Source organism: Alexandromys fortis, unplaced genomic scaffold (assembly GCF_014885135.2).
Source record: "Alexandromys fortis isolate MF-2015 unplaced genomic scaffold, M_Fortis_MF-2015_v1.1 scaffold_62, whole genome shotgun sequence".
NCBI lineage: Eukaryota > Metazoa > Chordata > Mammalia > Rodentia > Cricetidae > Alexandromys > Alexandromys fortis.
The window spans coordinates 5,097,406-5,113,165 of NW_026067942.1; the positions used below are offsets into that span (position 1 = coordinate 5,097,406).

General features: G+C 44.1%; 1 protein-coding gene across 1 annotated transcript; it reads left to right on the top strand.

The window, feature by feature from the left end:
* The first annotated feature begins 5,121 nt into the window (after nt 1–5,121).
* Nucleotides 5,122–5,583, top strand: LOC126505357 (PAT complex subunit Asterix-like). The gene has a single exon (XM_050148213.1). The coding sequence runs from the start codon at nt 5,130–5,132 to the stop codon at nt 5,448–5,450; it is 321 nt and encodes a 106-aa protein (XP_050004170.1). The 5' UTR covers nt 5,122–5,129; the 3' UTR covers nt 5,451–5,583.
* Nucleotides 5,584–15,760: the final 10,177 nt, after the last annotated feature.

Sequence of the window (15,760 nt, forward strand, 5' to 3'; positions counted from 1 at the left end):
ATGGCCTCCAGAGAAAGTGTCACTAATGGGAGGTGTGGCCTTGTTGGAGTCGATGTGGTCTTATTGGAGAAAGTGTGTCTGTGGAGGCCGGTTTTGAGATCTCATATATGCTCAAGCCACACCCAGTGATTCAGACCACTTCCTGCTGCCTGTGGGTCAAGATGTAGAACTCTCAGCTCCTTCTCCAGCATCATGTCTGCCTGCATACTGCCTTGCTTCCTACCATGATGATAATGGATTAAACCACCGAACTGTAAGTGAGCCACCACAATTAAATGTTTCCCTTGTAAGAGTTGCTATAGTCCACGGTGTCTCTTCACAGCAATAGAAACCATAAGACACCAGGGGAGGCTCTGTTTAAAATGATTTCCTGGTACTGACCTGGCACCGAGGAACCTGAGAAAGTTCAGAGGGTCTGGTGTGGAATGACTTGACACAGGGAGAAAAGAGGACGACCTCACAGAGGTTACTGCAAAAGTTTTGGTTTAAATAAGTGCTGGACATTAATCACATTAGCCAGGTTTCTGCAGGCTGAAATTGGGCAGTTCTGGAGAAACATCTGAGAACAGAGTGATTCAGATGGCAGGTTAGCCGGGTTTTTCTGGGTACACCAGACTTTTCAGGCCATAACATCACACCGTAGCTGCTCGATTCTGCACGCAGGCAGAGAGCAGCTTCAAGACACAAATGGCAGGAGTGTGCTACCTCGGATTATTACAATGTGAAATGTGGTTTCCTGGTCCTTGACTTAGACCGTTATCTCACATCCAACAGAAAACACCCTGCAGAACCAAATCCACTTAGCCAAGTGGCTAATCACTCTAGGTAAAGTAACGAGGACCAGCAAAATGAGGATGTTCTGGGGAGACACTTGTCTCTCGATTGGAATGGCAGGCTGCTGAACACTGGACCAACATCCCTCATGGGAATTTCTCCAGGAATCTCCTGCTGAAGAAGGAAAAGGTGCCAGGCATAGGGGAAGTTTGTCCCCCAAAGACTTTATACAGTTCCAACAATTTATCAGACCACCTTATAAAATAAGACTGAAGCCCAGCTAACAATAGGTCAATGGTCAATGGGACCACGCATTGACCAGGACTGCTTAGAGGGTCTTATCTTTGGCCCTCTATTTAAACTGGTGTAAGAAGAGAGTTCCAGGGCAGCTACGGCTGTAACACAGAGAAACACTGTCTTGAAAAAAAAAAACAAATAAAACAAACAAAAAAATTGATCTCACTTCAAAGACAGACTTGGGGAGTTTGCTGGATCTCTTTGCCCCGCTTCCCAATGTAGCCACATTGAATAAGTCATTTTCTGTTTCTCACTATAAATAAATAAATAAATAAATAAATAAATAAATAAATAAATAAGTAAGTGCTGGAAAGACAACTCAGTAGCTAAGAGCACTTACTGCTCCTGCAGAGGACTGCCATGACCTAGAGAGCTGGGCTTGGAAACCGTCAGGGGGTGATGGGAGATTAAAAAAGACAGGCGCCAGCAACACAAAGCTGGGATTGGGTAAGAAGTACACTCAGCAGCAACCCAGATTCTCAGTGTGTTTATTCTACACAGCATGGACAAGGAAGAGGGTTAGCTAATCTAGGTAGGGGGGGGTCTCTACAGGAAATCCTCTGGGGCGGGGACTGTAATCATGCACTTATCTGGCACACTCTGCATGATCTGCTTCAAAGACCAACAGTTTCTCAATATCCACATTCCAACCTGGGAAGCCCTTGCCATTCCCATGAGTCTAATGAATTGGTCTCCTTGACGTGGTCATGTTCATGTCAACCATACACGCTAACTCAGGGCTTCATCTGCTTCCCACAGAGAACCCAGGTTTGGTTCCCAGCACCCACATGGTGGTTCACAACTGCCTGTAATTCTAGTTCCAGGAGACCTAACTCTCTCTGGAAGTGGTTCCCAACCTTCCTAATGATGTGGCCCTTTAGCACAGTTCCTCATGTTGTGGTGACCCCCCAGCCACTATTTTGCTACCACGTCATAACTGTAATTTTGCTACTGTTATGAATCGTAATGAAAATACCTGATATTCGGGATGTCTGATATGTGGCCCCCAAAGGGCTCAAGACCCACAGACAAACAAGGAGTGGGGTCTCCCACTTGAGATGGCTGCAACAACTCAAGGAGGTGGCAATAATGCTGCTGTGAGTGCACGTGCTTGAAGGACAGACCCAGCAAGAGATAGAGAGCTGAGTCCAGGCTGGTTCCACAGTTTGTCCTGAATACTCAGAAAGACAGAGCTGCTGTCCAGTGAGAACAGAATAGACCTGAGGGAGATAAGCAGAGCTGTGTCTTAAACTAGCATAGTTTGAGCTGTCTGTGGGCCGTCCAGAGATGTCTCTTGTACATGCGTGGTTTGCGCTGTCTGTGGGCCGTCCAGAGATGTCTCTTGTACATGTGTGGTTTGTGCTTTCTGTGGGCCACCCAGAGAAAGCCGTCATGGAGAGAGAAGTCCCGTGCCTCTGTTAGGAGCCACAACCTCAGAGGGGATGACCAAGGCAGTGAGTGCGGATGGCGGAGAGGAGCGGGCGAAGGCTTGCTCTGTGCACATGTTCTGTCCTGTGTGCTCATTCATGCACTGTTTTTCATTTTGCTTAGGAAAGCATTGACCTGTCTAAAGTAGAAAATTGATGATTATCCGAAGTACTCTAGAAGGCCAAGTAATAACTGCATTTGCAGGGTGTGTTAATTTTCCTCAAGGAACTGGTCTACTTTTCTACAAATGTCTGCCTTACTAAGTACTGGGATGGCTACATTTGGAGTTGCATTATTATTCTGTTATTAATCAATAATACATTAATCTTTGGAACTGCAAAGGGCAAGGCTGATTAAGGACACTCTACAGGGAGTGATCCTCATCTGTGTTGGTTTTCTGAAACAGAAATCAAATTTGTTGTAAAATGACAGTTCTTGCCTCTTTTCTAAGGTTTAGAACTTGATGAATCTTTTTGGTGACAGAGTAAGTGTTTTTTAAGGTGGGGCATTGGAGCAGTTAGGAGCACTTACTGCTCTTGCAGTAACTGGACTGGAGTTCAGTTCTCATCCTCCACATCAGTCAGCTCCCAGCTGCCTGTGACTCCAGTTCTAGTGTCGCAAGCTCATTTCTGGCCTCCTCGGGCAACTGCGTGCATGCAGGCATATATATATGTGTGTCTGTATATACATGTATGTGTGTACACATGTGTGATTGTGTGTATATGTATATATGCGTTTATCTGTGTATATGTGTGTATATATGTATATACACATACACACATTTTTTTAAAAGTAGCATTTTAGAAGTTGTACCCAAGCAGAGTTTCTGTTAATGGAGAATTAGAAAAGAAACAGTGTTCTCCTCTGGTGAAGACACACCGCACATCCCCTGCTGTGTTGAAGAGCAATAGCTGAGCCACCCGGCACTGGAGCTGTAGCGGGAGGATTCTCAGAAAATCAAAGCCAGCATTGGCTACATAATGACTACCAGAATAGCCAGGGCTATCATGTGATATTCTCTAACAGAAAACAAAAAGGGGCCAATGAAATGGCTGGGTGAGTAAATGTGCTTGCTGGGAGTTGAGAGTCCTCTCAACTGGAAATAAGTCCACACTGAATGCATTCTGTCAGTAATGCTTGAATTTTCTGCCAGGCTATTCCAATGCTCGCATTATTGCTAACTGCGGAGCTGAGCAAACTCGGGGGAGTGTTTCTCCCCCTAAAGTGGATTGTAGAACAGTGGTATACAATCTGCCCAGGATAGACACGCACTGAGGTCATCAGTAGAGAAAACAGTGTTAAACCCACCTTTTAGATAAAGGAATTGGGTCAGGAAGGTGGCTCAGTGCATAAATGAACCACCCATGCCACCTGTTGACCAGAGTCCAGTCGCTGAAGCTCACATAGGAAGCTGGATTTGGCAGCACTCATTGGTAATCCCTGTCCGAGGCAGAGATGGGGAGTCTGCTAGAAACTCCCAGGCCTGGTGGCCTGAAGGACACAGCAGAAGGGGCTCCCTACTTCACCTAAGGGGAAGGAGAGATGACTCCTGAAAGATGTCCTCTGACCTCCCCATGTACATGGCGTGTTACACAACACACACACACACACACACACACACACACACACTTTAGAAATGATTTATAAGCCAGATGTGCTAGCACATGCTTTTAATCCCAGTACTTGGAAAGCAGAGGCAGGTGGATCTCTGAGTTCAAGGTCATACTGGTCTACAGAGTGAATTCCAGGACAGCTGGGGCTACACAGAGAAACCCTGCCTCAAGACAACAGCAAAAACAGAACAAAACAAAAACTATTTAAAAAAAGAAAGAAAAGGAAAAGAAGGAATTTACATCAAAGGGGCTGACTGTCTCATTTAAGATGCAGGGGCTGCCCCAGCTTCTTCTGGGCTTGTTGGTGGTCAAGGCTCCGTGCTGCCTGCTAACTCCTCCTGTCTCTCAGCCCTGTTGTGCACACTGCCGTCTTCGACTCAAAACTGGCTGTCTTTGCAGGCTACAGGTATCTTCTAGAGGAACCAGTGGCTGGACTGTTGGCTTTCTTGGAAATACCCAGAGGGCAATCCTTTGGCTGTGTTCAGTTTCACAATCCATATACAGTGTCACTCTTTGTGGCCAGAAGGATGCTGTGTGGACAATCTGGTGGCTTCAGACCCCTGATCCCTGGAATTTCCTTGCATGCTTACATTTTTAAAGATGTCGTGGGTGATCCAGGCAGTGGTGGTTCATCCCTTTAATCCCAGCACTCAGGAGGCAGAGGCAGGTGGATCTCTGAGTCTGAGGACAGCCTGGTCTACAGAGCAAGTTCTAGGCCAGCCAGGACTACAAAGAGATGTCCTTTCTAAAAATAAAGTAAAATAAAACAACAACAAAAGCCAAAAAGATGTCATGGAAATAGTGCTGGTGGCTAAATTCGTGGTTCTGAGCCTATACTTTCCATGGGTGATCGACAGAGCCTGAATCACTCTGAAGATCCAAACTCTATATACATCCCACTAAGACTTATTCTTAATTTATTTGTTTATTTATGGTGTGTGTGTGTCCATGTTCATGTGTGTGAGCCTGGCCATGAATGGATGCCAAGCAAAAGACAACAACTGGCTTCAGTTCGCAATGTCTACCAACAATATGTCCGACCCACGGAGACCCAACAAAGTGCTGAGGTATAAGCCTCCGCCGAGCGAGTGCAACCCAGCTTTGGACGACCTGACGCCGGACTACATTAATCTCCTCGGCATGATCTTTAGCATGTGCGGTCTCATGCTTAAGCTGAAATGGTGTGCTTGGGTTGCCGTCTACTGTTCCTTTATCAGCTTTGCCAACTCCCGGAGCTCGGAGGACACCAAGCAGATGATGAGTAGCTTCATGCTCTCAATCTCTGCCGTGGTGATGTCCTATCTGCAGAATCCTCAGCCCATGACACCCCCATGGTGATGTCACCTGGAGGGCTTGGATCCTGGACTCCTGCCCGCCTTCTGGCCCAGCCTTTGGCTATTTCCAACCTACCCTTAGCTGCTGTTTTCAACTTGCCTGAGTGTTGTCTCTGGTCTCCCAGCATAATGGAGGGAAGTTGNGGCAAGCACTTTCTCCACCAAGCCATCCCTCTAGGCCTCCACTGGGATATATTGTTAAATGGTAGCCTTTTTATGTGTTTTTTTTTTAAAAAAACATTATTATTGTCTCAGATGCTCACTCTATTCAGTAGCGACAGAAAACCAAAGGAGCTAATAATGAAAAGGGAGGTGATCAAAAACTCGGGAGACGAAAGGAGAAAACCTTCCTTTCTCCTAAGCTGTTATCTAGTGTAGACAGGAAACAACTTACTTCTATAGATGTTTGTACTTTCTGTCCCCAGATCAAATGTCTGACAACATATACCTGTATACCATTTTTCACTAGTACACCTCTGTTACGTATTTAATGGCTGATTCTGTAAGGCGATGAGATGGGAACTTCAGAAGCATAGGTGTCTCAGGACATGAAGGAGATGGAGCTAGTGGGGCTGGGGATAGTGGTTGACAAGATGTCCCTATCCCCCAGCAGCTCCATGCTGCACCGTGGTCACCCTCCCCTTTCCATACCTCCAGCTCACACCTGAGAGCAGAGGTTTGTGCCTGTGGGGGTGAACTACAGGATTCGAGGTTGGGTTATTTGCATTGCTGGAAAGAATTATGTCTTGAAAGCAGGACAGTTAGTGAGAGCCTCCACAGTGAAAGAGAACACCCCCCAGACTTTCTCCCTCACTAGACTTCCCAGAGTCCAGAAGTCAGGGCAGACTGGAAACCCTTTTTCTGGTTAGCCCAAGAGCACAGATCTCCAAGTGCAGACAGCCAAGAATCCAGTAGAGAGATGACTGAGCTAAACTGCCTCTGAAGAGAGACCATTGCTTCTGAAGTGTCCAGTAGAGAGATGACTGAGCTAAACTGCCTGGGAAGAGACCATTGCTTCTGAAGTGTCCAGTAGAGAGATGACTGAGCTAAACTGCCTCGGAAGAGACCATTGCTTCTGAAGTGTCACTTGCTCAAGTTCAATTAGCCCTCCGTTCCCTATTTAAAAACATAAGATTACTAGATATTTGAGGAAAGCTTCTTGCAGGGAAGACAAAGACTAAACAACAGAAAAAGAACTCTGGAGGAAACAGAGACCATGAATAGATACAAAACTTGTGTGTAAAAAGCTGACTCAGAAATATTTTTAAAATTATACCTACAAAACAAGAACAAAACACTATTTAAAAAAGAAAATTCTGAGACTATGGAACCACTTTTGAAAGTTGAATGTGGAGCTGGGAGGCCATTCAGGTGGTGAAGCAATTATGAGGACATGAGTTGGAATCCCCCTAGAACCATGCAGAGTTAGGTGTGGTGGCATGTGTCTTTAATATCACCTCACTGTGGTGGCTAGAAGGCAGAGAAGAGAAGCCACAGGGGCTCACAGGCTAGATTTGCTGGTGTGAGCAATGGTGAGATGGACCCTGTCTCACAGGTGCAACAAAGACTGGCCCCTGAGGCAGTTCTTTGGCGTCAAAGCTGTGCTAGGCACATGCCCCTCCACCGCCACAATCCATCCACATATGACACATGCGCAAACATACAAAGATTTCATAAAAGAAAAAAATGAAGGAAGAGGATAAAGTTCTGAAAAATTCTAATACAGTGGAATAACTGGATAAATAGAGAAAACAGAAAAGATTTTTAAAAAAAAATTTAGAAGATGAGGCTGGAGAGATGGCTCATCAGTTAATAGCTTTTATTGCTCTTACAGAGGACCCAAGTTTGGTTTCCAGCACCCACATGGTGGCTGACAACTAATTGTAACTCTAGCTCCAGAGGATCTGATGCCCTCTTCTGACCTCCTTTGGTGCCAGCACGCATGCATGCACACACACACAGATAGACACACACACAGATAGACACACACACAGTGGGTGATGGCTAATCTTGGTTGTCAACTTGACTACATCTGGAATGAATTAAAACCCAAGCAGCTAGGTAAACTTGTGAGGGAATTTTCTTTATCAACTCATTTGAGGTTGGAAGGCCCACCTAAATCTACATCTTTTGAGGTGGGAAGACCCTACCTTAAATCTGGGCCTCACTGTCTGATGACAGTCTACATGAAGGACATGGGAGAAGGAAGTGCTTGCTCTTTGCCCTCAGTCTTGCTAGCAAGTTTATGCCTTCACTGGCATCACAACCTCCTTCTCTGGGATCCTGACCAGCTGAGATATCCAGCTTCATAAAGTGAGCAGCTACTGTACTGGATTCATGGACTTTCTCCATCAGCATTGTTGATTAGCTGGACCACAGCCTGTCAGTCAGTCACTCTAGTAAATCCTCTATCTATCTATCTATCTATCTATCTATCTATCTATCTATCTAATATGATGTAATATATATAAAGATGTAGATATAGATAGATGTATAGATATATATCCATTCTACCAGTTCTGTTCCTCTAGAGAATCCTGACTAAAATATATACACACAGATCTATACAGATATTTACATGCATATGCATATATATACATATAGTAAGCTAGTCTAATAAATCTCATATATTTATTCTATCAGTTATATACCTCTAGAGAATCCTGACTAATATATATACACTTGTATACACATATACACACATACACATAAACATAGACACACATACATATAAACACAATCCATATACATGTGTGCCATATCACACACACACATATATCTACCCATATACATAGATATACATAGACAACATTCACAAATATATGTATTTATATATAATGGTGGTGATTGCAAGAAATACATAATTTGTACACGTGGCATACATGAAACTCTATGTATATATGATAGTGGTTATCACATTGGTGATAAACAAAAGTTAAATCCTTAACTTCTGAGGTGAGATGGCAGTCATTGGTAAACATGTTATTGAAAGATAACAATAACTAAGAAGTAAAGACAGAGTGTCTTTGTAGAGATGTTCTAGGGTCAGGTACTCTCTCTCTTATTTTTAAATAAGCCTTTGAAGGTTCTGAAATTTTAAGTCATACACATATGACTGGTATGCAGAATTTAAGTTTGAACAAGTCAGCAGAAATACATGGTTGCTAACATTTTCGGTTCTTGGTAAAACTGCTTTAAAGTCTTACTTCTTGCCAGGCAGTGATGCATGCCTTTAATCCCAGCACTCAGGGGGTCGAGGCAGGCAAACGTCTGTGAGTTCAAGGCCAGCCTGGTCTACAAGAACTAGTTCCTGGATAGGATTCAAAGCTACAGAGAAACCCTGTCTATATATAAAAAAAAATAAAGTCCTACTCTTTGTATTTGACATTTAAAGAGCCTCGGTGATTCTGTTAGGGTAGATTTGCCCGGCAAATGCCATGTCACATAGGGGAACCAGGTGACACCACTAAGAATAACTGAGGGCCAGCGAGCTGACTCCATGGGTAAAGGCACTCACTGCCAAGCCTGATGACCTGAATTCAATCCCTGGGACCCACATAATGGACGGAAAGACATGACTCCCACAGGTTGTCCTCTGACCTCATGGTGCATGCGCACACACTGAATAAACTAATCTAATAAAAATGTAATATGGGATCTTTGTTCACCAAATTTCATGTGGTTGATTGCATAAGGCCTGTAAACTCTATGCAGGCCAAGTCACTGTATAAATAGATTTTAGCTTCTGGTATGCATTAGAATTCTCTGAAGAGTTAATTATTTTTCAAACTCATGTATCTAGACCCAATCTCTTTATATTTTGTTCAATCTGTTCCAACCTATATTTTTTGAGAACCACATCAAATTCCAGCTCAAATATCAAACCATGATTGAGGGAGACTATTCTGTATGTCAAGTAGACCCTTCAGTGAGATACTTCTGAGAGAATCAATCTATCCTAAAGCCTGCCTGGTTGGGAGCTCACTGCTTCATCGGTTCTCTGGGGAGCTAATGCCAGTGATACTGGCTCATCTTGACAGCCTACTTCTTGTGACAAGATTTCATTGTTTTAAGGGATATTAATTATCAACTTTCTTCCCCTTTAAGGGGATTTAAGTAGATAATTTATCCTATACTTCTCAAAGTGTGGGGAACAGAAATGTATGTGAGTCTGAGGTTTGACATATATAAAATTGGTAGAACCTTTATCCTCCACTTTTTGGCTCCTGCTTTTTTCTTTGGCTTGCTCCATTTGGCTAAACCCCACACCTGAGATCATTTCCTACAGTGGCGGATTCACACCCTCGCGTCTTTGGTTGGTTTTCCTCTTCCTACATCTCCTCAATGCCCTCCCAGCTTGGCTCTCATCTGGGGCTGTAGGTACAAAGGAAACACAGGTCACACATGGAACTCTCCTTTAGGTTCAATTTCACTCTGTTTTCTGTTAGTCTTGGCCAAAGATGACAGGGTTGTTAGGAGATGGGAGAGAGGACAAAGGAGCAAAGATTGGGAAACTCACCTACCTGATTCTGTAGGAAAATGGTTTTTCTTAACAAAACTTCCTCATGCTGTTGACATGGATGGGAAGCTTTGAGATGTCATGGGTTCCCCAAGCAACAAGGAAGGGCAAGGGGACTTCACAGTGTGGCTCAAATGACTTGGTTGCCCTCATGGTGGTCTACACAGCAGGATTCTTGACTGCCTTCTCCTGGACAACCTGAGGGTCCTCTTCAGTGGTCGCTTCTGAACGTAGACAAAGCCGTAGACTCCCAGGTCCAAAAACACCTTCCCCAGCCTTTAGAAACCAAAGTCTTTCTTGGGCCGGATCACCCCCCATCTTTTCCTAGATATATTCTTTAATTCGAACACACATGCACCTTCGTTCCTTTCCAACGAACATGATGAAGGGGAGCGAAAGAAAGGTGAAGGCTCCAAGAGAACAGACAGATACAGCCTTTCATCTCAAGTCCCTTTGCTTCTATGGTTCATGGGACTTTGGTTTTGGAGTCTCAGCCCAATTTTAACATTCGAGCTGCCTATTACTGGTGGAAAAGGGGGGCAAAAAAAGAGCCGCTTCCCTGTCTCTTTGCCTTCATCTGCCGTTCACGTGGAAGTGTGTGCGGCTGACCCAAACCTCGCTGACATGTCAGCGTGCAGCCGCAGGACGAGGGGTGTTTGATTTATAAACGGGGATGTATAATAGGCACGGAGCCTTCTGAGCGAACGTTCATGGAAAATCGCATGCCGCTCACATGAGGGACCAAGATCTTTTTTTATTATTTTAATGAATTGGAGTTTTTTCAGTGCACCAGGGAGATTAGAAGGTACCTGCCAATAACCCTCTGATTGTGTCCTCGGCCAATTGGTGGGCTTCAACATGGGTACTCCTCTCCGCAATGGAGTTTGTGTGTTAAGTCAAGGTTTAGCTTTGGGTTTGAAGCGTTTGCTCAAACAAAGCCTCAGACGTTCCGACAGTGGAAACCATCACAATTCTCTTCTTTGTTTCTTTAAAGAGCACGGGGTTGGTGGGAGAAAAATCCATTTTGGGAAGACTCGGTCTGAAGATAATGATAGTGAAGATGAGAAAAGCCAGCAGGCTGTAAGTTATGGTCTAAGTTGGGAAAGAGGAAGGGGGCGGTGGTTGAAAGGCGATAAATGACAGCAAGGCCAACAGATCAACCAACACGAGCAAACCAACAGGTAACAAGGGCCCTCTGGAACTTCTGAGGGACCGAGATCAGTAGGAAAGCATTTTGAATGAGAAATAAAATGTCCCTTCCTGTAAAAGAGGAAGGGAGGTGCGCAGTGCTTGAGAAACGGGAAAATGCAATTAAAACCCAGATCTAAATAAGGATTAGGTGAGACAGGATATCACCCTGTGGCCTCTGGAGCCATGTCTCTGCGGCCTCCAAACATTTACTTGTTTCCTGGAACAAAATAATAACGTTGAGGAGAGGTGGGTGCCAGATCTTTTAGAAAAATAGGACATAGTGGAACGGATAAAGGAGACAAAGACACCTGGGTGGTGGGCAGGGAAGTGAAGGGAACTGAGGCCCCAGACAAAAGGTACAGATCCCGAGCCAGCAAGATGACTGAACCCCGGACAGGAAGGAGGGAAAGATGACTCACGGTGACATTTGAAAGACACGGACTTGAATATTTATTAGCATGGTGCTCACTGCTTGGCCTTAGGGGACCACCTTTGTCCAGTGAGTCATATCCAGATTTAGGGCAAAAAACAGGAAAAGACCTTGAAAGATGGCCACTGATGCTTGAGTTTGAGAGGAGGCCTGAGGTGAGACTTGGGCTTGGAGAGAGTGACAGTTAGAGGCTTTGCGGCAGAAAGAGTCGTCTCCCCCTGTGGACATGGGCCCTTATGAGGCAAGAGCTTCCTCTACTTTCAGGTTAGATGTCATTTCATTTCCGTCCAACTCAGGCCAGACACAGGTAAAAACAAAGAAGCAAGCAACCGAACGATGACTGAACGCTCCCTGTCAATCCACAGGGCAGTCTTCTGGGCCAAGCGTGAGCCACCATTCGAGCCATGTTCCTTCCTAAAAATGAGCAGCCCAGGGGTTGCTTTCTGTGAGCTGTGGAGTCCATCCATCTTGGGATTCTTTCCAGAAAACAGAGTGGAAAAGCATTCCGTGTTAGAGAGTGGGGATCACTCTTTCAGACATTTTCTCAAATTGTTAGTGATTCGTTCTAAAATATAATAGCCTCCCCCCATTATAGCTCTGTCCATAGGGGCTTTCCCATTTGTTTTAAACAAAAAAATTTTTTTTCCTGAGCCAATCAAAGACCAACTTACATAACTCGTGCTGGTGTTTATTCTGGCATCGAAAACTCACTCATATTTGTGGAGTTGCTGTTTGAGCATTTATTAGTAAAACTCCACTCAAAATGGGAAACAAGAGACTCTGGATATAAATGAGATGGGGGGGGAGCCCTCAAAGTTTAGCTTCCTACAGAATGGAAACTCTATGCCAAATGGCACACTAAAAAGATACCAGAAGTGAAAACTAAACTTGGAAAACCGAATTGTCTGAGGTATCAGCCAGCCCTAGAGTCGCCTCTCGGTGTTAGTGTGCAGTTAGCGGAAAATGAATTGCCTCGCTCTTTGAGTCTGGGGACTCTATTAGGGATGGGCACAGCAGCTCTAGCTGTAGGGAGGGCAGAGGAACTCGGGTCCTATCCAGCTGGGTCCTTGGAGTAGCACAGCTCTCCAATGTGGGCTACAGAGTGGCACCCAGGTCATCAGCAGAGGGAGGGTCAGAAGTGGCAGCCAGGAGAGGACAGCAGCCACACAGAGACCGAAACGCGGGCTTCGAAGCCTGGCACTCACAGAGGGATTGTTGTGTTGCCTGCTGCAGAAGGCTCTGAAAGAGCTGAAGCGCACTTTAAATCAACCCCCTCCCTCACACGAATGAGCACAAATATCCAAATGGGTCAGCGGAGACAGAGGCGGGATAGAGGCTGGCCTGCTAGCTCAGCGGATACGTAGGGCTGTCTGCTAGTCTCCCCCAAGTCAGTCTCCCCCAAGTCACTGATGTGGAGTCATTAGGTCACATCCTTCTCATGGCAAAGTCACTTCTGTTTCTCAAACAAACAAAACAAAACAACAAAACAAAAAATCTCCCAGTGCAGGGGATTTTGCTTCTGGTAGAATCAAGGGTTTAGATATAAAAATGCGATAATTATATGTTGTCCCTGTGGGACATTTTATAGTTTACAAGAGAATCTGCTATGTTGTCACTTGAGGGCTGGGAAGGTGAATTAGAGGTTAAGAGCACTTGTTGCTCTTGCAGAGACCCAGGTTTCGTTTCCCATGCATCTGTATGGTGGCTCACAACCATCTGTCACCTCAGGCCCAGAGGATCCAACAGGCACCTGGTGCACATGCCTGCACACGGGCAAAACACTCGTGCACAGAAAGTAAAAGATGTAAATATAATTTCTAAAAGATGCAATCACCTATTTACTCTTTGCTTTGCTTAGATAAAATGTGCAAGACAAGGTCTCATTTGTCTTCGTGCCGTCAACACCTCCTGCGTAGCAGAACACGCAGGAGCTGTGTGATTAGCTCTCATTATGTAATTAAATACTTTTTCCCAAAGGAATTCAAGTGACTCTTTAATAATTCACTCAGTCCCTGGTCTCTAGCTTCTCATGTACAAACAAGATGTTTGGACAGGACTAGTCGGTGTTGGCCGCATAGCAGAGTAATCCTGGGGCTTTGATGTGGACCCATGCCCAATTCTTTCCTTGTCTATGAAGCAAGATCTCTAGCTATGAGTCTAACCAAGCTAAGTCAGAGGTTCCACGTACAGCTGAGCTCTGAAATCCCTTCCTCCTTTAAGGTTCTCTGAAAGGAGAAGGTTTTAGCATGTCTTTCTTTGCATGTTTATCACTAATGCCTTGCAGGCAGCTAAATGCATGGGTAGAAATTCAGATCTCTGTCTATGAGCAGGAAAGACACGGCATCTTTAAAACGATCCCACTAAGAGGAAAAGAGTGAGAAAGCAAGAAAGAGAAGCAGCATCTGGCTGCTGGTGCTTTCTACACTTTCCAGTAGAAAGCTAAGTCTGTTGCTGTTGTGGCTCGTATGCGTGGAGTGTGTTGGCAATGCCTGCGGCCCATCATCTTCTGGGGCTTCTCCCAGGTGTCTCCAACGTGGTGTGCTTCTTCTGGGACAAGGGGAGGATGGAGTGCAGAACCCAGAGCCACAGGAGGAAGCAGGCTGTACCCTCTGGTCATCCTGGGGCTTTTGTCTTTTCCTCTAACTAGCTAACTGAGGCTCAGAAGGCTCCACTTTCTTCTCCCCCCATGACTTTTCCAGTCTTGCTGTGGTAGTTAAGGAAATGGTGACATCTGCCTTCTTATATAAGTAAATTTGAACTCACATTGTTTGTGTCACTCCATGGGCAAGGCTGGACTTCTGGGCAGTGTGACATCTTTAAGGTGAGATTTAAGCCATCAAGCTGTAAGTCTCCTGGCCAATTGGGAGTTGATTGGAGGGATGAAAGGGAGGAGGAAATGATGTAATTCTCTATCAATTAAAAACATATTTTAAAGGCTTAGTTTTAATGAAAGAATAATGTAGTTTTAACATACTATAACTCATATTAGAACAGTGTAGTATTAGAATTAATTTTATAATTAATTCAATAAACCCTGACTGGGAACCTGGATACTCTGGGAACTTTTCTGGCAGGGAGGTAGTGATGGGAAGGCCACCTCACTCTCATTATGCTGAACTTTCAGCCTGAACCAAAAGACCTTAAAAGAATGAGGCTCCATGGTGAAGCAACCTGCTCAAGTCTGCAGCCCCTTCTCACTCTCCTCTTGAAAGGTATAAATACGCTGGATCTGGAGGAAGTGAAGAGATGCCAACAGATTGCCTCTCTCTCTCTCTCTCTCTCTCTCTCTCTCCTCTATCTATCTATCTATCTATCTATCTATCTATCTATCTATCTATCTACTATCTATCTATCTATCTATCTATCTATCTATCCATCCATACATCTTCTTTTCAGGATCCTCTCAGAATAGCTGTCTTTTTGAGGGCATATTGACTTGTTAATCTATCATTAAATAGAATGACTGTGGTACTCAGTCTTTAATATCAGAATTGCATGTAGGGGCACTCATGCTGTTTCTCTCATACATGCAGCTACTGCTTTGAAGTGCATTTTTCATCTAATATTACAAGGGCAGGCAAAACCAGTCATGACACAATTATATGGAATTCAAACAGAAGAAATTCTGAATGATTTATTTTCTGCATCTGTCTGTCATCTATCTATTTACTATCTATTGTCTATTTATCTATCTAGGTATCTACTATGTATCAGTCTTCTATCTATCACCTATCTATATGTCTATCTTCTTTCTTTCTTTCTTTCTTTCTTTCTTTCTTTCTTTCTTTCTATCATCTATCTATCTATCTATCTATCTATCTATCTATCTATGTATCTATCAATTTATCTATCATCTATCTCTTTACTTCTATCTACTATCTAGTTAGCTATCATCTATATCTATCTGCCATCTATTAATCTATTAGTAATTTATTTGTACATCTATTATATATTAATCTTCTATCCACATCTATTTCTTGAAACTTACTTATTATTTATGGTTTCATGTCTTTAGAAAAGACTTTTACTTCTAATAATTAAATTTTCTAGACGTGAAAAGACTAAAATGTGGCGAATATTATGATATGACATTAAAACTTCAGAGCAGTGTATTGTGTCACATGTCTGACATCCCTGTAATCACAGCATTAGGGAGGCTCGAGGCCCCAGCACA

Bases quoted from the DNA above. Each gene is read 5' to 3' on its own strand.
- LOC126505357 (XM_050148213.1), top strand. From the start codon at position 5,130: ATGTCTACCAACAATATGTCCGACCCACGGAGACCCAACAAAGTGCTG.